Source organism: Melopsittacus undulatus, chromosome Z (assembly GCF_012275295.1).
Source record: "Melopsittacus undulatus isolate bMelUnd1 chromosome Z, bMelUnd1.mat.Z, whole genome shotgun sequence".
NCBI lineage: Eukaryota > Metazoa > Chordata > Aves > Psittaciformes > Psittaculidae > Melopsittacus > Melopsittacus undulatus.
Genome location: NC_047557.1, coordinates 82319476 through 82341585, shown reverse-complemented (window position 1 = coordinate 82341585; position 22110 = coordinate 82319476). Strand labels below are relative to the sequence as shown.

The window sequence follows — 22110 nt, the reverse complement described above, 5'->3', positions numbered from 1 at the left end:
TGTTTCCTGGAGCCACAACTATCTTGGGCTCCCTTTGCAGGAGCTCAGTGGGATGAAAGGTGACAAGAAGCTAAAACCAAATCTGTGGGTTTTTTTGTTTTCTAAAAAAAAGGGCCCTCTTAATGGGTGGCACAACTGCAGTAGAGATCATATGTTAGAGATAAAGAGCAGTGCAGGGCAGCTTCTGCTTTTGCCTGCTGTGGTTTATTCATGTCCCTGCCCACTTGTTTTATGCACTCTGGTGAACCCATCCACCTCCTGACGCAGCAGTTTGGGGCCATGCAGCTTTGCCACGACCTATTGTCCACACAGTGTTTCCATGACATCAGTTTTATTACATGCTTTTTTCTAACAAGTCCAATGCCCACCCTGAGTCCTCAGAGCCAGGCCGTGGCTGCAGGACGATGGTTAATGGTGGGCAAATACCTTTGGTGGAGAGCAGGGATTTGGAGAGGTTAGAGTCCTTCCTGCTGTATGAGGGAAGGAATAGGGAGGGGAAACACATGCACAGGGTGATCAGTTGGCATGGGCCAGCCCTTATTCCCTGCCAGCACAGTCCAGAGACCCAAGCCCTTAGTAGGTGCCCCCCACTCTACTGGGAGCACCCTATGTACCTTAAGGACATCCCCTCACCACTACAACTGCCCCACATAGTCTCATCTGGGGTGCCAGCACATGCTGCAGCTTTGCTCTTGCTCCCTCTGAACCCTCTTCTCCAGATCCCCAGAGCTGTGTGGAACCACACAGCCGTCCCCGCAAGAGCTGAGGGGACAGTGTGGGAGACACAACACATCAACACGAACCACACCAGCGCTACCCTACACAGCGGAACATGCACAGTGGCCGTCTGGGCACAGGGGGAGGCCCAGGCTCTGCCCGCTCCTCCAGGCTCCAGTCCCAATACGTATCACATAAATCCCAGCAGTTACACCCTTGGGGTGCCAGCTTTGGGGGTTTGCTGCTCCTCAGTCAGGCAGCAGCTGCTGCAGCTCCTCCTCATTTAGGCAGTTGGTGGTGACAATGTGGTCCAGCTGCTTCATGTACCGCTCCAGGTCCTGCATGAAATGAGGGATGCGGGCCTTCTCCAGGACCCCAAATTTCTTCAGCCGATTCACATCTTCATAGGAGACCTGATGGGAAGCAGGGAGGTAGGGTCAGCCTCCCCACAACTCATCCCAAACCATGCCAAGGAAGGTGTCTGTCCCAGCCCCAGAGCCCACCAAGGGTGGGGCAGCCACCACTTCTCTGGGCAACCTGTGCCAGAGCCTCAGCACCCTCACAGGGAAGAACTTCTGCCTGAGAGCTCATCTCAATCTCCCCTCTGTCATATTAAAGCCATTCCCTCTTGCCCTGTCCCTACAGGCCCTTGTCCAAAGTCCCTCTCCAGGTTTCTTGCAGCCCCTTTAGGCACTGGAGCTGCTCTAAGGTCTCCCTAAGGAGCCTTCTCCAGGCTGAACCAGCCCAGCTCTCTCAGCCTGGCTCCATAGGCTGGGACAGGGCTCTGTGATTGCTGCTTCCCACTTTCCCCCTGGCTGTTACCTTTCCAAGTGCAGCCAGCAATGGGAAGTCAATGGTCTGCCGATGGCGCAGGATGCGAAGAATCCCGTCCAGGTAGACCTGGTCCTTACTGAAACAGCCTGGAAAAGCGGGAGAGGCCAGGGAGCAGGAGTCTGGGTCCCCACCACCCTTCACTCAGCCCAACACCTACTGACCACTGTAAATAGAGCAATGGCACTGGGCTGGGGGATATGAGTGCACCAGAGCTCAGGTGTTGCTGGTCCATGGCCAGGACCGCTGGGTCCCAAAGGTTGAGCACTGGGGAGCAGCACCGGTGGCCATGGAGGTAGCCAGAAGCAGTGAGAGCCCCAAACCTCTCCCTGGGATGTTTTCACCTTTCCTCCCAATTATTTGCCATTTTTCGTTGCAGCCTGCCTGCCCTATTTATCCCCGGTCAGCTTTTTGTCACTTCCAATCTGTATTCCCTAGAAAGCAGCCATTAAAGCCCCTTCCTCTCCCCCTTCATCAAAACAAAACATCAAGAAGAAAGCTTAATAACCTTAAGCACATCATAACTTTAAATGCTAAAACCTGTCATTACATCTTACCATATTTTTTCATTTTTTACCATTCCAATTTTCACCAGTTTTTTACCTTTACTATTTTTTCATGGTAAGCCACTGCAAGAATCTAAATCGTGTGCAGAAATGCTCATTTTATCTCTCTTTTGGTTGCTGCCTCCTTGTGTGAGTCGCTTCCATCAGACTGGAACCACCTGATGGGAATGGGGAGTGATGTGGGTTGGGCAGAGCCACCCTTTCCAGTGGTGCCATGGCTACAGGACCAGCAATGCTCAACCCACCCAGGTGCAAAACAAACCCACCACTGTTTTTATTTCTAAAAAGAATATAAAATCCCTTCCAAACCTCAAAAGCTTTGAACCCACCCCCCCCCCCCCCAAGCATTACCTGGCTTCGAGGTGTCGGTCTGGCCCCTCTTTGCCCGCACGCAGTATTCCCACCGGATGCCAGCATCCTGAACATACTGCTCCAGGTCCTGGAAGAGGGCGGAGAAGGAGAGCCGGCTGGCGCGCTCAATGGTGTAGTAGAGCAGGGCTGCCCGCCACAGGAAGGGCTGCTTGCGGAAGAGGACGCTGTGCAAGCTGGCCAAGCCTTCCTCCGTGGGGTTGGCAGGCTTCAGGCTGTACTGCTTGCGGCCCTCAGAGCTGTGCCAGGGCTGGTGGGTGTTGTTCACCCCCCGGATGTAGTGGGTGCCTGAGGAGGAGGGTGGGAGTGAGCACCAATGGCCACAGCCTCCAAAAATCTCAAATCCCAACACCCTTTGCAAAGTCACATCCATGGGTACTGGCTCCAGTCCTGGCTGGAGATGCTGCCATGGGATGTCTGCTTGCTCTGCAGCCTGGGCAGTCACATGGGTACACTGGTGGGTGCTTGATACCCCCTGGCTCCACATGCAGAGAAGGACCCAGTGGCCTCACACCCTTCCAAAACCTGCTTCCATGATGCCTCTTGCAAGGACCCAGGGGGTACCACCATGTCTGTAGTCCCCACAGCCCCCACGCCATTACCAGTCAGAGAATGCTCCCAGTATTGCCCCTGCTCTGCCCATCACCCACAGCCACAGTACTGCTGACCGATCTCATGGCGCAGCATCCCCTCCAGCCAGTGCTGCCGGGCCCCCGCCAGGTTGATGGCCAGTGTTGGCCGGCTGTTCTCCACCATCATCACCGCCTGGGAAAGGAGGTCATCAGTGAGCTGCACCACCACCTGTAGAAGAAAGAGGCAACCTCCATCAGCACTGCTGCAGGAGCAGATGCTCAGTGAGGTCTTGGCTCTAAGCAGAAACTAATGGGGATGGATGATAAGAAAAAGTCACTGACAATGTGTCCAGCACTGCTGCACCATCACCAGCTTGTGCTGCTGCTCCTCAAAGAAACCAGAGGCAGCAGGAGCAGGCAGGGAGGGCACTGAGAGGAAAAAGATGATCCCACACACGGATGAAATAACTCCTTTATCTCTTTACAGCCTCCTCCAGCAACTCTGCCTCCAGTATTCCCCCTCTCGCACCCAGCTCATTCCTACCGGCTGCCTGTAGTTTTATGTCCACACTGATGGCCATCCTTGAGACCTGCCTGGTTCCACTCCTCCATCCCCCACTAGCAGTGGGATGATGCAGTAAAATCAGACACCAAAACAACCAACAGCACCTGCTTTGTTGTGGGTCCAACCTCTGGACACCCAATAAACACCCCATGAGGGAACCAAGGCTCTGGCTCCATTTTTACACTCTCCTGTGGATTCTCCCTTTCAAGGCTCCACAACAGGAGCACTGAGGACAGATTCACACCAGCCCAGCCTTGCAGAAGGATCCGCATGTGCCCACTGCAGGGACAGGCAATGCATGCAAAGGACTGGTGAGTATCTTTATAAAGAAAATATCAACTATTTTGGAAACTGATGGAGCCAAGACAGCTGCTCTGTGTTAACAGGAGGTAATGTGCCAGCCAAACAGCACTTTCTCGTCATCCAACTTCAGACCTGCAGAAACTGAAAGCCACAACATCAGCAAAGGAGGCAGCCCCAGGAGCTCCTGCATTCAAGGTTTGCTCAGGAGATAACAGTTTCATCTCAAAATTCATCCCCCACATACACATTAACTCTAAACCCCATCTATTATTGCACAGCTGACATCTTTCAAAATGAAAACATGCACACACATTGCTACAGAACAATTCTTTGCATTTCAAAACAAAAATGAGGAGACTGAATTGATTGGTTTAACTCATATTTATTATTATGCCAAGCTGTTCATGAAAACTGAAGTGCAGCAGAACAGAGCATACCACTAGGCAGACAAACTGGTATCAAATGCTTACAGTGCAGTTTCTTAGCTGTATTTAAATATGCCAGCGTAAAGTAGAATCCCTCCATCTCTGAGAAAAGACCTGCCAGTTCACTTTGGAGTTGTGTGCACTCTTGAGCTCTGTTTCTGCTCCAGTAAGCAGGACAAAACACGTAAAGATGCAGTTTTGCTGCCTTTTCCAATGTTTCGCCATGGACCTTGGTGACCTGAGATAAACTGAGGCAGGGAACTGATGCAGAGTAAAACTGGTTCTATGCTCTAGGTTAATTTCCAGCAAGATCATCATGACCAGCATCATGAGTTCTCATGAGGGTTTTTGGTGGGGAGAAGACTTCTGGAAGCAGCAGCAGCTTCTGTTGTCAGCAACGACAGGCAGGAAAGGTTATAGCTTCACCACAAGCAGAATTAAGGAGGCAGGAATGAGCCAGTTTTTGGTATGATTTTAACCAATTCCCATCTCATAGGTCAGCTCCATGTGACGGTAATACAATCCTGGATATCTGACATGGCCATCCCAACTGCCAACTACTGGAGGCTGAAATCCTGGTATGCAGGAGGAGAGAGCCAGGAGACAGACTTTAAACCCTTAAACAAAGAATCATGGAATCCCAGCCTGCTTTGGCTTGGAAGGAACCTCAAGGATCATCCAGTTCCAAACCCCTGCCACTAGACCAGGTTGCTCCAAGGCCTGTCCAACCTGGCCTTGAATGTGGATTGGGCATTTTTTTCTCCTGAGCCTTTGCTTAGGACAGAAGGGATTTCTGCAAATTTCTTTCTATAATACCCCATCCCTAGCAATGTTCAAGGCCAGGCTGGATGGGGCCTTGGGCAACCTTGTCTAATGGAAGGTGTCCCTGCCCATGGCCCTGGATGATTTTAAGGTCCTTTCCAACCCAAAACATTCTGTGATTCTATGGTGACATTTTGAGGTACTGGCTTGTGTTCTTTTATCTTTTCCCCTTTTTTTGCAATGAAGTGATACATTTTTCTCACTAAACAGAAGTGCCAACAGTCCCCCCATGCAGAGCTAGCCATCAGAAGGGATGGGAAGGGACTCTCCACAGCTTTGCACACTCCCGTGATACAGCCCCCAGCCCTTCTCCAGCTGCAGCCCCCATCCACTGATAGAGCAGCAACACTTGCCTTATCATGGGACCCCCCAGCTTTGCAGATGCTGTTACAAGACGGTGTGTGACTTTAGCCAAAGTCCTATTCCTGGAGCAGCAACGTCAGCTCTCAGCGCTTGTGACCTCTTGTGAGCTGTGCAGGTTCCCCAGCACATTCTCATGATACACCAAGCTTCTGCTCAGATTTTGGAATGCAGTGGAGACAGATCTTGTTCCCAGACGGATGGCACCAGGGCACAGGCTCCTGCGTTGCCCCAACTCCCTGGAGCTGCTCAGAAACTCGCATGCTAGGAAAGCTCCAGCACTGAGCAGCTTGGAGGTGGAGGGGCACCCATGATGGGATGCAAAATTATGCCAGCTACCACTATTGAACTAACAACGCTTCGCAACCCCAGAGATTGCCACACAGCACTTACCAATGGGCTCAGGGGGTTCTCTGCTGCAAGCTGGCAGCTCGCTCCCCGAAATCTATATGGAGACCTCTGAGGTCCGGCAGCACCAGAACAGTTCTGAGCCAGAGAAAAGCAGAAATGCTTCAGGATCTGCACCTTGGACCCAATAAAGAAGCTTTTGAAGGCACCAAGTTAATAACTGTGCAAATACTTATCCAGGAGCACACTGCCTGCAGTGCTAGTAAGTGGGATCCTGCCTTCACTGATGGACGCTGGGGACAAAAGGCAGCTGCCTGAAATGAATGTCACCAACCCAACTGCGCTGCTTGCAATGAGTGTCAACAGTGTAGCCAGGCTGCCTGAATTTAGTGAATGTCACCAGTGTGGGAACACTGCCTGCAGTGAGCGAGTGTCACCAGCCCTGCTATGATGCCTGCAGCAAATGAGTGTCTCCAGTGGAGACACACTGCCTGCACTGAGTGAGTGTCAGCACTGCAGCCACAGTGCCAGAAGTGAGTGAATGTCACAAATGCAGCCATGGTTCCTGCAGGGAGCGAGCGTCACCAGTGTGGCCTTGCTGCATGCAGTGACTGAGTCACCAGTGTAGCCATGTTACCTGCAGTGAGTGTGCGTCACCAGTGCAGCCGCAGTGTCCAAAGGGAGTGAATGTCACAAGCGCAGACATACTGCCTACAGTGAGTGTCACCAGCCTGACCATACTGCCTGCAGTGAGAGAGTGTCACCAGTGCAGCCAAGCTGCCTGCAGTGGGTGAGTGTCACCAGAGCGGCCACGCTGCCTCTAGTGAGTGAGTGTCACCAGTGCAGCCACTCTGCCTGCAGTGAGTGTCACCAGCGCAGCCGCACTGTCTGCACTGAGTATCAACACTGCAGCCTCACTGCCTGCAGTGAGTCTCACCAGCGTGGCCATGCCGTCTGCAATGAGTGAGTGTCACCAGTGCAGCCATGCTTCCTGACCTTTATGACTGTCACCAGTGCAGCTTTGCTGCCTGCAGTGAGTATCAGCAGTGTGGACACACTGCCTGCACTGAGTGAATGTCACCAGTGCGGCCATGCTGCTTGTACTGAATGAGTGTCACCAATGTGGCCATACTGCCTGCAGTGAGTGTCACCAGGGGAGCCAGGCAGCATGCAGTGAGTGACTGCTACCAGTGCAGCCATGCTGCCTGCAGTGATTTAGTGTCACACTGCTTCCACTATGCCTGCAGTGAGTGTCACCAGTGTGTGCACTCTGCCTGCAGTGAGTGTGTTCACCAGAGAGTAAATATCACCGGACAAAACACACTGCCTATATTGAGCTTCCTGCAGTGAATGAGTGTCCCCATTGTGGCCACGCTGCCTGCAATGAATGAATGTCATGGGTGCAGCCACACTGCCTGCAGGTGGCTGGCACATCAGTGGGTCAGTCTGGGGCTAACAGAACCACCACTGCTAGAGTTTCTCCTTCATCTCAAGAAAGCCATCACAATTAGTACACATCAGGGAAGCGAACTGCCTGGGGCACAGCAGGTGGAAGTCAAGAATCATAGGCAGAGGTGTGGAGTGGGGAATACACACCTGAAACCACCCCACTCCCCAGCACGGTGTTAAATCGTCAGTGACGCAGAAATTGCAGCAAGGTTTTGTCCAGTATAAGGCACAATCTTGGCCAACATTGCTGTACCAAAAGCACATAAAACCCTTTCCTATTCCCTGCCCCAGAGCAACTCAGCAAAAATCCTAATGGGTAACAATAAATAAATCAATGCTTTAAAGTTTCTAAAAGCACTTATCAAAAGTTCTGGATAAAATAGCCACGGATCTCACATGTTGATGTGCAAATGTAATTACTGAACACTGCATTCCTTTGAGCAAAGGGAAAGTTACACAGGGCTGGAAGCCAGTTGTACACCAATGTGTAAGGAAAAAGTTGTCTTTCTGCCCAGCCAGAGCATAATTTGGGTTAGACCATTGGAGAAGAGGGGAATAGCTGAATTTTGTCAATAAAATCAAGAGATAGATAGACCACAACAAGCAAGTCATAAGCGCAGATCTGTAAGTAAGACTGGCCAGCTGCTAGGCTGGTTCCAGGTACTAAAAGGCAGCTGAATTAGAATCATAGAATCACAGAATGGTTTGGGTTGGAAGGGACCTCAAAGCTCATCCAGTTCCATCCCCTGCCATAGGCAGGGACACCTTCCACTAGAGCAGGTTGCTGCAAGCCCCATCCAACCTGACCTTGAACACTGCCAGGAATGGGGCATTATAGGAAGAGATTAGCAGAAATCTTTCTGTCCTAAGCAAAGGCTCTGGAGGACCAAGGTGCCCAATCCACATCCTAGGGCCATCCTAGGAGGTAACAGGGCAAACCAAGGAGGCTGGCAGAGGAATGTCCCCTGGGCAGATGGGACCTCAGGAACTGCTCCCTCCTGCATGAAATATGCTGGGTAGCACCAAGTAAGTTGGTGCTTTAGGGAAATGCTTGTGAATGACCCTGTTTGGAGATGGAGGTGAAAAATTAGAGCTACCAAGAACAGCCTGGCCACGAGGCAGTGGTAAGGAGACCCCCTTGCCAGCCAGCACTGTGTGGCCTCCTGCCCTGTGGCCAACAGCTGAAGGGAGCGCCAGGAGCCAAAGAAAGCAAAGCCAGGTTCAGAAATCCTCAGCACTTGAATTCGGGGTGGTGGAAGCATTTTGCCCACACCTTGTGGCAGAAGGGGGAAAAATGCCCCTTAACCAAAGCTGCAGAACATCCCACACTGAATGCTGCTGGGGTCACTGAGAAACCAGATGAAGAGATGCTGAACTTCTCCCCTTGCTCCATCCCACATTGCTACTGTCAAATGTGCCCATGTATTTCCCAGCCTTAAAACCAAAGTGTGGAGTTTCAAAGTGCCATTATCCAGCACAGCCCACAGGAAATCTCTTCCCTGGCTTTGCTTTTGGCTATGTCAATGAAGACAGCTGTTGAAGATGTTTGCCATACCACTCCTAACAGCAGGAGAAGACTTCCTGATGGCAATTGATACTTCATGCAAGCAGCAAAAGGCTCCTTGCATGGCCACGCAGACAAGCAGCAGCTCCTCTCTCTACCTCTCAAGCATAAAAGGGACATAACGTGAAAAAATAATGGGAAATAGATGGGGAGCCAGCACCCATGTCTCAGCACCAGGGCAGAACAAACACAGCCAACATGGAAAGGATACCACATATGGAAAGGCCACCATGACAGAAGAAAGATTTCCTTTCTGTACCCAAAACATTTCTTCTTAATGAGTCCTTTTTATCAGAAATCAAGTATTTGTATTTTACAAGCAACGAAGCAGGGACACAGATTACCTCTCCCACACAGCCTTCCTTCTGCATGTACTTTCGGATCACAGACCAGATCTGGCACTTGCTCAGGAGCCTCCCGCCTGTGGCGACTTCAAAGCTCTCGTAGGTCCCATACTTCTCTAGGACAGCACGAATGATCCTGATTGCCTGTTGCACAGAGAAAGGAAATATCAGTGCAAACACACTCCTGTTTATAAACACATTTTAGAATCCCACATGCCATAAAACCCAGCAGACATAATCCAACTGTGAAGTGGTTCTGCAGTATCTAAAGACCCAAGGAGACTGAGCCAGTTGTGGGTGGCCACCAGGACAGACATTCAGTGCAATCGGCATGACCCACAGGATATGCTTGCTGCTTTTTATTACCCTTGCAAGCATCTGATATAGGAACAGGACAAAGCAGAAGTGAAAGAGCATTGTCACAGCATGCTGCCTCAGGAGGTTAAAACCAGGATTATCTTCAACTTCTCTACTTTCAGTTCTCCTTTCCAATCCTAGTGTTTGCACAAAGAGGTCTGGCTTACCAGCTTACTTTTTTACTCCAAGAGTTTCATAGTCACAGAACAGTTTGGGTTGGAAGAGAACTTCAAAGCTCATCTAGTCCAATCTTGTACAACGAAGAGGGACACCTTCAACTAGACCAGGTTAATAAATTAGATCATTTCTCACTGCAGGGCTGGACTGCAAGCCCAGCAGCAATACTATTTCCGCCTCTTCAGACAGGGTTCTGGGCACAACCAGCCTACTGCACACCAACAGCTTTCTCACCTTGGTTAGAAGCGGCATGTGCTATTTTATTAGCATTAACATTTATGGAGTGTCTATAAAATAAGAGCATTTAACAGCACGTTTCCTTCCCCAAAAGGGAGTTTTCATTGTAGACATTTTTAAGCAATGACTTTCTCCATCCTACTCATACATAGCCCAAAGTAGACAACGATGACTTTGAACTACTCCTGGAGTTTTTCCAGCAGCTTTATTGCATCTGTAAACCTGTCCGAGCTGCTGCTGAGCTTCCCAGGCCAAGGCTGCTGCTCCTGAATGGTGCTTATTTACCTTCTGCTGAGCATAGACTCATCAAGTCATAAAATCAACCAGATTGGAAAAGATCTTTAAAATCATCAAGTCCAGCTGTTCCCCAGCACTGCCAAAGCCACCACTAAACCATGTCACTAACGGCCTTGTCTAAACAGTTTGTGACCCCCCTTTGCTCTCATATGGGCTCCAAGCAGCACCTGGAGCTCTGCAGAGGAGGTCACATCCCCTCCTTCATCTCTAAGATCACCCAGGATCAGAAGATGGGTGCTCAGCACCACCTCCATCACTCAAACCATCCAACAGCTTGTTAGAGGGGCTTCATGGTCTGCTTCTGGTGAACAGCCTCCTCCAACCCAGAAGGTTCTGATTTTCTTTCCCTGAACAGTCTTCTCTGCACAGCTGGTTTTTATTCTCCAGTCACTTCCTGTGTGAAGTTGTGCAGATTCTTGAGTTGCTGAGGTTTTTACGGTTGTTTTTTGGGGGGGTGTTTTGATCTGGGTGTTTTATTTCATTCACTGAATATTCAGGATGGTTTTTGCAGCATCACAAGGTACCTGCTGCTGACAGCTGCAGAAAAAGGATAATTTCTTCCTCCCACCTCTGCTCAGATACTTGCTCTGCCCTCCCAGGGGACCTAAAGCACTGAGCCAAGAGAAACACAGTACAGCTGGTGCCCAGGAGTAGGATGACCAAAGAATGCCAGCTTGTCTTGATCAGCAAAACTCCTTAATATCTCAAGTTTAGCATTCTGAGAGGCACAGAGCATCCCCCTGGGCAGCCTGAAATCACGCACCCACCATATGCAGTGGCATAAATCCTCCAGCTCCAGTTTTGTGCTGGTGCTGCTCATGATCCCATGACAAACCAGGGATGAGCCCCCACCATGGGGCTAGAAAAATCCTCCTGGTTTGCTCCGCCCCCCCACCACGAGGCATGTGGAAAGGAGGTGGTGGAACAGTAATGTGGAAGCAGGGAAAAGGGTGTTGGTTTCATAGGATCCCAGAATGGTTTGGGTTGGAAGTTACTTTAACTTCCATCATCCAGTACCAACCCCTGCCACAGGCAGGGACACCTTACACCAGACCAGGCTGCTCCCTTGAACACTGCCAGGGATGGGGCAGCCACAGCTTCTCTGGGCAACCTGTGCCAGGGCCTCAGCACCCTCACAGGGAAGAACTTCTACCTAAGATCTCATCTCAGTCTCCCCTCTGTCAGGTTAAAGCCATTCCCCCTTGTCCTGTCCCTACAGGCCCTTGTCCAAAGCCCCTCTCCAGGTTTCTCGTAGCCCCTTTAGGCACTGGAGCTGCTCTAAGGTCTCCCTCTAAGGAGACTTCTCCAGGCTGAACCAGCCCAGCTCTCTCAGCCTGGCTCCAGAGCAGAGCTGCTCCAGGCCTCACAGCATCTCTGTGGCCTCCTCTGGATTCGCTCAACAACTCCACGTCCCTCTTGTGTTGTCCCCACAGCTCTTGTCCAAGGATGCTGGCTTAGCAAAATGTCTCATTTATTTAAGCTCCATAATTAATGCAGTTTTTTTTTTAAATAAAAGCAGTCTATAGACAATAGTTGGCAAGGCAATAGGTTTCCCAAAATAAAAGAGACTGGAAGGTCACTGCAGGGTACAAGCAAAGGAACAGTTACATGAGAACTGTTCCATTGCACTGTCAGTGGAGAGCTTGGAAAAACACTGGTAGGAACTCAACACTTTACATCTCTTGCAAAGGGTTTCAGGATCCAGGATAAGACTGTTCAAACTGATTAGGAACATTCAACTTCATCTTTTACTACACTGTAAGTCAAAAAGATGAAGCAAGTGGGGAAATAGCTCTAAACAACTCATTTTGCTGTATTACTCAGAGTGAAAAGCACTTAAATGCAGGAAGAAAACACTGAAAAGCCACCAAGGTCTTGATGGGGGGTAAGAGCATCTCCCCTGCCGCAGCACCGCTGGCATCAGTTTACCCAGGGAAGATGCATTGATAATACTAAGTGCATAGAAACCTGGCTCTACAAAGAGCCTAATCATCTGCATAATTCAGGCAGATATGTGGGAAGTAATGGAAAAATAAGTAAATACTCAAAAAACCACAATAAATAAATTGGTGAAGCAGTTGTTATTTGAAACCACATGTAAGCTCCAACTTGGAGGTGGAAACAAACACTTCTGCGGTGCAAAAATGAACTCAGGGTAAGAGATTTTACACCTGCTCCCACATATGCAAGTAAAATGGGTCTGTGTGGTGGAAAGGATGCTCTTGCAGAGGTGGGATGACCTGTCTGAGGAGCGATTTGGTTCTGGGGTATGCCCCAAGCAGAGTGAAGGGATGGAGCAGTTCCTATGCACCTATGAAAGGCTTGTGTGCAGGTAGAGCATTAGCATTGCTCCTGCCTGTGTGCTCCCAGTGCTGTTTGCACCCTACATCCATACATTACTGCTTACCTGTAGCAGAGAGCCTGTCAGGACTATTTCAGTAGTGTAGCAACAGGTACAGTTAAGCAAAATAACACAGCCTCCTTAAGTGGAGTCTGCATCAACTGTTACCATTACTGACATTTGGTGATGCCGTAAGGATGCCTGCCACCCCATCGGTCAACTTTGAGGACTTCCAGAGAACAAGCCAGACTTAACGTTCGGAATAAGGACTGTTTCCCACGTGGTCACCCACGTGCTCCAGCTTCTCAGCTGTTATTTCTACAGCAACAAGTGTTAAATAAAAACACAAATCAAGCATCAGCGAGGGGCCCCTGATGGAGCACCAGCTCCTAACCACCGCCGTGCATCCATTAGCACGAGCCAGGCTAGTGGTGCTGGCGGCATTAGGGTACGTTCACCACGGTTCCGGCAGACAGGTTTGTCTTTTGGGGTTCAACAAATCACGGAGTGAGGGCGCTGCAGGCAGGATGTCAGAGGCGTTGAGATCCGAGAGGGAAGGCGGGCAGCCGGGCTCCACACGGATTACGGACCAGCCGTGAGCGGTCCCAGCATGACCCATCCCCATGACATCACCCAACAAGGGCACCCACACCTTCACAGCACGTGGCGGGAGGAAGGCGGGGAACAGGGGCCGGTCCCTTCTCCTCCTCCTTCCCCTCCCGCCCAGCAGCGTGTCGCTCGTCCCCCACGGGCACCGGGTGCGGGCAGCTTCCGGCGTCGTCCCCGCCTTACCTGAGCCACGAAGCGATCGGAAGCGGCCGCGTACTTATCCAGTACAGCGGCGGGAACGGGCTCGGCGTACTCGAACTGCGGGTCATAGGCGAAGCTAGCGCGGAAGAACCGCTCCCGCTCCTCCGCCACATTGCACGGCCGCAGCGCTACGAGCAGGCAGGGGCTCCGCCGCCCGCCGCCCTCCTCCCCGCGACCCCGCGCGATATGGGGCAGGGACGCGGCGGCGCGCAGACCCCCGCGCATCCCCGCGCCTTCACCCCGCCGCATCACGGCCCCGGTTTCCGACAAACGCCGGGTTCCCCGCGGGCAGCGGAGCGCAGGTGGCGGTGTCGGCGGGGACGGGCAGGAGCAGAGCGGCGTGCCATGGCGGGCGGACAGTGTGGGTGCCGCACCGTCACCCAGCCCCGCAGTCGCCGCCGGGTCCAGCACCATGGCCTCCAGCGCGGCACCGCCACAACCCGCGCCACCGCCCCGGGCAAGCGCCACCGCCCACCAATGGGCGCCGCGCCCGAAGAAAAAGACCCAATAGCAGCGCAGCGCTTGCGGAGAGCCCCTCCCCTCGGCGCCGCGCTGCGGCCCGTTCGGCCCCGCCCCGGGCGCAGCGGAACGGAGTGGTGAAGAGCCGGGCACGGCACGGAGCGGCGTGAGCGACGTGGGGCGCTGCACTCTGTAACCGGGCCTCTGGCTGCATCCCAGCTGCATCCCCAGCCCAGATGCATCCCATTTTGTCACCGAACTCGGCTGTGCCACCAACCCTCTTTGTGTCACCAGCCCAAGACACATCATCACCCCGGTCATGTCACCAACCCCAGTCATGCTGCCAGTCCTTCTCACATCACCAATCCCAGCTTCACTGGCAAGCACATGGCTTTTCCCAAAGCCCCAGCTCCTGGAGTGCCAGCGAGTGCTCAGTGTTGAGTGCTGGCTGGTGTCATCCACCCAACAGGTAAGGACCAGGCATGCTCAGAAGCAAAGCATATTTATTATTGTGGCAATATGCTGATTCTGAGCCGCTCTTGCCCAGGGCACCTGACTGCATGCCATGGCTGGCAGAGCTGCTCTTGAAGGCCATGCCTGCTGTAACACCCTCATACCACCTCTGTGACCACCCTGGTAAGGCAGATCCTGCTCTTATGCAAGATGATCTGTCCAAAGTGAGCAGAGTCTACAGCCCAATGTGCTCCACAGCCTCCAAAGTGCCTAAACATGGCTTGCTAGCAATGAAGGCTTTTGCCGATGTAATTCGCAAGTGGGATGTTAATGGCAGTGCGGTTAATTATCTACCCAATAGTGGGAAGTGACAAGCCTCTGTAGTATAATTAATTGTCATTCCCCCCCAAAAAAAAACCCACTCAGTGTGGAAGTGGGTGCCAGCCCATCCACCTGAGCTGTAGATCTTGCTCCTTTACCTTCCAAATTCAGCTCCAAGTCCTTTGCCCTCCTGCATGACAGCTTGTGGTGGCTACCAGCATGGAGAGAAGCTGGCCCTCATTCCTTTCAGTTCTTTTTGGGTTCCTTAAAGACCTTGTGCCCACGTAGGGTCTTCCCCACCTTCCTGGCCTCTGGGCTGGATCTCACCTGCACTAGCTCATCCTGCTTCTGTGCTTTCCCCAGAAGTATTTCGTTGATGGAGCTGAGCGTCAGGTTGCTGAAGACCATGTTGAGGTGGTCAACGCCTTGCAGCTCCTTGACGTGCACCTTCTGCTTTTGCTGGTCACGCCATCGCTTGCACAACTCTGAACTGCGTGTGCTGACAGTGTCATCCCCATCACCATAGATCATGTCCACAGGGTCCTCATAAGGGAAATGCTCATCATATATGTAAGTCTCCACGGTGGGGTAGCCTGTGCCGTAGAGGCAATATGTGTCCACTCCAGGAGGGGGCAAGTCCTTCAGCAAGTCCTTCATGTCCTCCCACATGTACCAGCCATCCTCCAAGTTGACATCGGTGAAGAAGCGCTTGTAGTCCTGATAGGTGTAATTGTAGGAGGGCGTGGAGATGAAAACATGGGTCTCTGGCCAGGCCAAATTTGTTGGGAACATCCAGGGGCTGGTGGTGGTCATGCGCTGCTCTTCACGCAGCTTGATGTTGGACATAAGTGGGATGCCCTGATTGTCACCTGCAGGACACACAGGGGCTTGTCAGCAATAGCACTGAAAGGTACCCTCACAAATGGGGCTTCTTGTGGGGCTGTGTTGGGATTAGCCCATCCAGCTGTGACTCACATCTGTCTCCTGGTCTGGAGTATGACTCCCTCTCAGCTCTTTCTCTACTGATCACTATCCTCACCCCTCTGGCAGCAGATAACCAGAGCAAACTTCCAAATTCTTATCTGGCATCACAACTCTAGCTGCTAGGGGGGGTGCTGGGGGTGGACAAACCTGGACTTGTGATGGCCCTGACCAACACAGCCCTGGACATTCCCTACAACCCTGGCACCTCCACACCTGCCTGCAGGGACAGGAAACAGCTGAGCCTGAGGAGGGTGCTGATAGTAGGTGGCCAATGTGCATGTCTCCTGCAAGCCTTGGCATTGTTGTATGTCTGGAGTCCTAAAACCACACAACAATCACAGATTACCTCTGGACTTTGTGCCAACAGTGAAAAATATGAGGAGGTGACTTAAGGGTGATGTAAGGGGCCAGATGATAAATCTTCAAGCACATGATTTTTAACCCCATGCATTTTTGGAGGCTCAGCTTGTGATCTGGAGATATTCTGGGTTGTCAGCATTAAGGCAAATGGCTGTGGCTTTCTGGGCTGCAAACAGGCTAAAGAGGAACTGGGCAAAGGGAGATTGAAGCCTGAAGATAGCAAAGTCTATGAGGGATGGCCTCCATGTCCTCTACTGCAGAAGAGATGTAGGGTTTGCAGCAAAAGTCCAGCAACCTCACTGTCCTGCATGGATGGAGGTGGTGCAGATGCCTAGGGAGGTGGTGGGAGGGGGACAAGCATGACCTGCACTGCTACTCTACCCCAAGGTTTGTGGATGGGTGCCTTGGCACCCCTAGCCTGTGCTGCATGGTTCAGGTTGTGCTGCAGGATGTCTAGCAAGAACTGTGCAGAAGGAAGGATACGGCCAGGCTGCAGGTGGACCCAACATTTTTCCATACACACAAACCCACCAACTCCAAATATGGAAACCAGAGCAAGCTCTAGAGCATGCCCTGGGACACTCTCCTGCTGCTGGGGCTGTGGTAGGAACCTCCATGGTGCAGCAGCAGCATCAGCACCAGAGCACAAGTACTGCCTCCACAGACCCTTCAGCTGTGTATCGCTCATCTTTTCAATCACTGTGTCCTTTCCCTGCCCACCACCACCCTTCCATTTGTGCAGGAGGGAAAGAAAACCCAGAAGTGGCTGCAGTCACCCACCAGATGCCAGGACACGGAGGGGCTTGACAGACCCTCCCCATGGGGCACCCAGGGAGATGAAGCCCCCAATGTACTGGTCTTTCCAGGCTTGTGTCTGCTGCAGCAGGAAGTAGAGGATGTTCAGGTTGCCCATGCTGTGTGCGATGAGGAAGACACGGCGCTGGTATTCATCATGCATCTCCTCAATGAGTGCTTTCAGGTTCTGAAAGTATTCAGGCTGCTCCTCTGTGGACAAGAGAGACACAAGCTCTTGGTCACCTCATTTATGGCCACAGGGTTCTAAGGCTGGCCCTAGGAACCCTGACCAGACAGAGATGTGGGTGCAGTGGTCATACATTCATGGGCATCAGCTACTGCCCAGGGGTTTCCCCCTACCAGCGGCTCACCAAGCCCGTGACAGCCACCCTGCTTCCCTCCCCAAAGCCCAGACTCACGGGGCCCAACCCTCCAGTCATAAGGAGCTGCTCGAATCGTCTGGTCCCTCACATAGCCGTTGTTCACCAGGTTCTGCACCAGGGTGTGCAGGTAACCTACGGGCAGAGAAAAAGGTGGGAATGAGATCTGTGTCCTGTCGATTTTTTCCACCCTGACTGTGGTCAGGGCCACAGTGTTCTCTGGTAAGACCTACAGCTTGGTGGCTCCAGCCAGAGGTGGTGACCCTACATGCACTGGGGTCAATGATGCATGGCCCCTGCCAGCATTCGAAGGGAGTGTGTCCCTGAGGCCAGTGTCCCTCACTTGCATGTGCACTGGGCTCTCTACACCGGCAGCGAGCATGTGAGATCCCTGGACACCACAGGACTGTTCTCCTCTCACCTGCCAGCTTGCTCTGATCCAAGTATTCCACGGAATAGGTCTTGCCAAAGCCAGGCACGCGGATGTGCACCCCCGGGGCATTGGACATTTTCCGAGAGGTTCGGTTGTACACCACCCTGAGGGGACAGGGCAGAAAGCAGTAGAAGAGCCACATCCCCAGAGGGGCTGGAGCAGCTCCTGTACAAAGACAGGCTGAGAAAGTTGGGGCTGTTCAGGCTGGAGAAGAGAAGGCTGCATGGAGACCTCATAGCAGCTTCCAGTATTTGAAGGGGGCCTACAGGGATGCTGGGAAGGGACTCTTCATCAGGGACTGTAGTGACAGGACAAGGGGTAATGGGTTAAAACTGAAACAGGGGAAATTCAGGTTAGGTATAAGGAAGAAATTCTTTACTGTAGAGGTGGTGAGGCCCTGGCACAGGCTGCCGAGAAGCTGTGGCTGCCCCATCCCTGGCAGTGTTCAAGGCCAGGCCAGATGTGGCTTGGAGCAACCTGGTCTAGTGAAAGGAGTCCCTGCCCATGGCAGGGAGTTGGAACTGGGTGAGCTCTGGGTCGTTTCCAACCCCAACCATTCTATGATTCTATGATTCTATGACATGGGGCTGGGATGGACATCACTGGTGGCAGCTTGGACCTGGGCAACTGTTTCTAAACCAGCATCCATGCTGATGGCCTGGCATCTCAGGACAGGAGGTTCTGATGGAGCAGACTGCAGCAGACCTCTCACTCTGTGTCCAGGCAGGGTGGCAGCATCTCCATTGTGCTGGGCATGAGCACATGTTATGGGAAAGTTCTGGGCACTGGAGCAGGAGCCAGCCAGCTTGTTCCCAAACAATCCTGGTGTTCCCATGGGTTTCTCTGTGTGCTAGGTCATGGCCAGCAGGGGAGGAGAGGGAAGGGAGGTCCCTGGTAGGTCATTTCCCTGGGAGCTCCTGGGATGGGGGTGAGTATTACCTGGTGTTATCGATCCAGCAATCAACTCCCACTGGCAGGAAGGTGTTGAGGTTGAGCCAGATGGTGAAATAGTCCTCAGTTTTGCGGTAGCACATCCAGTTCACCACATCTGGCTTGTCCAGCTTCGCTTCCAGCTGGTTCCCGAGACACCCAGGCACTGTGGAGGAACCACAGGGGGAGAGCAGAGACAGCTACAGACCCCATCCCACTTCTCCCTGCCCCCAGGAAGGACTTCCATGGGGATGCCTGCCTGGGGATACCTGGGCTGGAGCAGCATCCCTAGAGAATGTTCTGCTCGGCTCAGGAGTGAGGGTGTTCAGATCCAAGATGCAGCTGAGCATGGAATGGACACTAAAACACATCCTCAGGGATCCCTCAAGCTGCCTTTCTCACAGTGTGACCCCCAGAGCTTCTACCCTTGATCCAAATGTGCCAATTGCCACCGGCACAAAGCATCCTGGATTATTGCCCCTGCCTGGCTGAATTTCCATATCCTCTCCCAGCTGTAGCCTGGGGAACGAGTGAGTGCTGCATGGGGCTGTCCCGTTCTACCAACCTCCAGCACTGTGTCCTGGGGTAGCAGCACAGCTCGAGGTGAACAGAGTCCCCAGGGAGGTGAAAGTCACCCCGGTGCTGGCTCCTGAGGCCCACACACTGTTTTTCTGAACTTTAAACCCTCCATGCAGGCTGCACAAGGTCTCTGAAATGGTTTGGTGCTGAGCAGAACCGTATCCAGTGGGAATTAGTGCAAATAGTGTGTGGTAAACACAGTGTGGCTTCAAGCAAGTTCACAGCCTCATGTGTTGTGACCTGTGCTCTCTCAATAGAGGGTGACTATCACCCAGGTATTTGATCTGCTTCAGGGAGCTTCAGTGTGATTCCAAGCAGGGATGGGACACGCATCCCAGTGCCACCTTGATATATGTGCCTGTGCCAGGGGCAGACACCATGGAAAGTATTCCCAGCTGGTGTGCAGGAACCAAGAACTGGCTCCTGGTGCCAGCGCTAGCCCTGACGATGAGGACATGAGTTGAAAGGACTGCAAGGGACTGGTGGGCTGGGAGCACTCTGGTGACTCCCATGGCCCCAGCAGGTCTGAGGACTGGCCAGCAGTACACAGCTGGGATGGTGTGGACCTTCATTGCTGCTGCAGACACTGTCTGACCAATGACCCGTGTAATATGCTTCTCCCAAAAACACCACAAGTCACTTCATGGCCTAAAATCCCTGTAGATGCCTGCCCTGTGCTGCTCTTGGACCCACACTCAGGCTTCGCTGTGGTTTTGAAACCCCAGAAGCACGGTGGGCTTGGAGCCTTGCTGCCTGGTGTTGGGGCTGAAGGATGCAGGTGAGCTGCATCCCTCACCTGAGCAGGATGGTACCCAACAGCCTTGAGTGTCCCCTACACCCAGAGGTCTATGGGTGCTGGTGTTTTGGGGTGCAAGGGCATCCTGGAGTTTTTCTCTCATCTCACCCTGGCACTCACAGTGTTGCACATTCATGCCCAAGGGGTACAGTGGCATGGCTGCAGGCTCTGAAAGCCTTGTCCTATGCAAAAGGGGGAGATGTAGAAGTTGCTTCCTTCAACCCCCCTTCCCTCAAGGAAGCTTCACAGCTTCCTCACCTCTGTATCATCTCCTCAGGGATACCTGGAGGGTCTAATCCTGCCTTCAAAGCATGTGGCTGGGAATCAGGCTGACCAGTGGACCCTGGCATAGGAGAGCCCAGGCCAGAAGTGGGCAGAGGACATCTCCCTGGCCAGAGAGAAGAATGGGATGACAGACTGGTCTGATGGCTCCCAAGGGTGCACAGCCAGCACCCCCGGCCCTGGCACATGGCCTGAGCTCTGCCTCCCCTTCCAGAGGACACTAGGTAATTATTAAGGGAGTGTCTGTGTGGGTAGAGGGGTTATCGGTGATCCCAAGGGCACTGGGGGCTTCTGGGACACCCGCTCCAGGGGGATGGGCTATGTACGGATGCTGAGTTGCACGTGGGGCAGCCAGACAGAGCTGAGCACGGGACAGGGGCTCAAGGAGGCAGTAGGGGCATGGGGTGGTGCTCCGACCATCACAGATTACCCTGAGAAGAGGCCCCTGGTGACAGCCACCCAGGTCTCCATGGCTGAATAGGACCCGCCTCTGGACATGAGGGCTTCAGACACTGTCCCCGGCTCTCTGGTGCCTCTTGGAGGGCAGTCGGCAGGGTCAGCCCTCAGCATTGCAGCAGGGATGTTCTGCTTTGAATCTTCTCCTTTTAAAGGGGAAACTCAGCTTGATTCAAAGAAAAAAAAGAGTAAAAACCCCGACTCTGCTCAGCAGAGGTTTCATGGCAAAACCCCAGCTCCTGTCCCCCGTGATGGCACAAAGGGCAAACGAAGGCAGAGCCATGCAAGAGAGAGGGACCAGCTGGTGCTGCTGCTTCCACCTCCTCGAGGTGATGCCCCAGCCTCTCATTTCACCTCCTGGTTCAACCTCCTCTACACCATCCCCTGGGCAGGGTGGACAGTGGGTGGGATGAGAGATGGATGCCCTTCAGTTCACCATTGCCAGGGGTGGTGGGTGATACTGGACGGAGTGAGATTTGGGGGGCAAGGGGTACTGGATGCACTGGCAGCAGCAGCCAAGGGAAGCAGCAGATGAGGGTGGGCTGCAGCCCCCATCCTGCTGCTAGCAGAGCCCTCCCAGAACCAAGCAAGCCCTTAAACACAGTCTGGGCCAGCTTTGAGATATTAGAGCCCCATTAGCTTTCTGAGGTGCTCAGCTTGTCCTCCTACTTCTGGGCAAGCATAGCTAGCCCTGCGGATGCCCAGCCCAGTGGACTGGAGGGGACCTGGGAGCCATGTGTCACCTCTCCTTGATGGCTCCCACTCCAGGCTGAAAAGGGCCCCCTCACCCAAGAGCCGCAGAGCCTCTGGTGTGCCAGTGTCACTGCTGGGTCCGGGGTTCCCACCCGTACCCCATGTGGTGCCCATGCCGGTGTGACCTTACCAAGTACCACGGGTGGCGTGCTGTTGGTCGGGGGAGCTTCTGGGGTGGTGGTGGGTGGAAAGAGAACGTTGAAGAGCCAGAACTGGGACGCGGGCTGCAGGAGCAGTGACAGCGTCAGCAGCACAAGCCTGGTGCTGCCGTTCCCCATGGCCGGATCCTCCGGACGTCTCCAAGCAAAACAGCGTTTGATATTTTTTACGCAGGTCCAGCCAAGGGCTGGAGGGGAGGGGAGAACTTTAAGGGGCTGGCCCTTGCAGACAGGGGAGGAGGAACGGGGAGGGACGAAGGACCGGCCTTGGGGACATGCCATGAAGTCCAGAGGTGCCCAGGGGCTCTTCGTGACCCGAGGGCGCTGCTAGAGGGTACCGGCAGAGCCGGCATGTGGATTTAGGAGCTTCCTGGTGCCTTGGTGTCCCTCTGCTGTGTGCTGGCGTTGTGCACTTCCCCATGCACGGTGCTCCGCGGGTGACCCCACGGGGCTGCCGGCTCCTTGCCTACTCCTCCTGCTCCCTACCTGTTCCCTGCCTGCTTCTGCTGCTCCTCCT

At 53.1% G+C, this 22110-nt stretch overlaps 2 protein-coding genes across 2 annotated transcripts; both read right to left on the bottom strand.

The window, feature by feature from the left end:
- Positions 1-263: 263 nt before the first annotated feature.
- Positions 264-10001, bottom strand: LOC101871868 (uncharacterized protein KIAA0895-like). Its single transcript, XM_031051979.2, has 6 exons — positions 9470-10001; positions 9236-9379; positions 3152-3284; positions 2466-2771; positions 1540-1637; positions 264-1130 (listed from the first exon to the last, which is right to left on the bottom strand). The coding sequence occupies exons 1-6, from the start codon at positions 9650-9652 to the stop codon at positions 966-968; spliced, it is 1029 nt and encodes a 342-aa protein (XP_030907839.1). The 5' UTR covers positions 9653-10001; the 3' UTR covers positions 264-965.
- A 4398-nt stretch (positions 10002-14399) lies between these two features.
- LCAT (lecithin-cholesterol acyltransferase) lies at positions 14400-21773 on the bottom strand. The gene is made up of 6 exons (XM_005152283.3): positions 21566-21773; positions 18579-18735; positions 17628-17743; positions 17246-17341; positions 16812-17036; positions 14400-15556 (listed from the first exon to the last, which is right to left on the bottom strand). Exons 1-6 carry the CDS (start codon positions 21711-21713, stop codon positions 14934-14936), a joined length of 1365 nt encoding a protein of 454 aa, XP_005152340.1. The 5' UTR covers positions 21714-21773; the 3' UTR covers positions 14400-14933.
- Between the last annotated feature and the right edge of the window lie 337 nt (positions 21774-22110).

Excerpts from the sequence above, each read along its gene's own strand:
- LCAT (XM_005152283.3), bottom strand. The coding sequence starts at position 21,713 with ATGGGGAACGGCAGCACCAGGCTTGTGCTGCTGACGCTGTCACTGCTC. Across the intron at positions 17,744-18,578 it reads TGCTGGATCGATAACACCAG|GGTGGTGTACAACCGAACCT; the intron begins GTAATACTCACC and ends CTGTCCCCTCAG. Across the intron at positions 15,557-16,811 it reads CCTCCGTGTCCTGGCATCTG|GTGACAATCAGGGCATCCCA; the intron begins GTGGGTGACTGC and ends TGTGTCCTGCAG.
- LOC101871868 (XM_031051979.2), bottom strand. The coding sequence starts at position 9,652 with ATGCTCTTTCACTTCTGCTTTGTCCTGTTCCTATATCAGATGCTTGCA. Across the intron at positions 9,380-9,469 it reads CCACTTCACAGTTGGATTAT|GCAATCAGGATCATTCGTGC; the intron begins GTCTGCTGGGTT and ends TCTGTGCAACAG. Across the intron at positions 3,285-9,235 it reads AGGAAGGCTGTGTGGGAGAG|GTGGTGGTGCAGCTCACTGA; the intron begins GTAATCTGTGTC and ends TTTCTTCTACAG.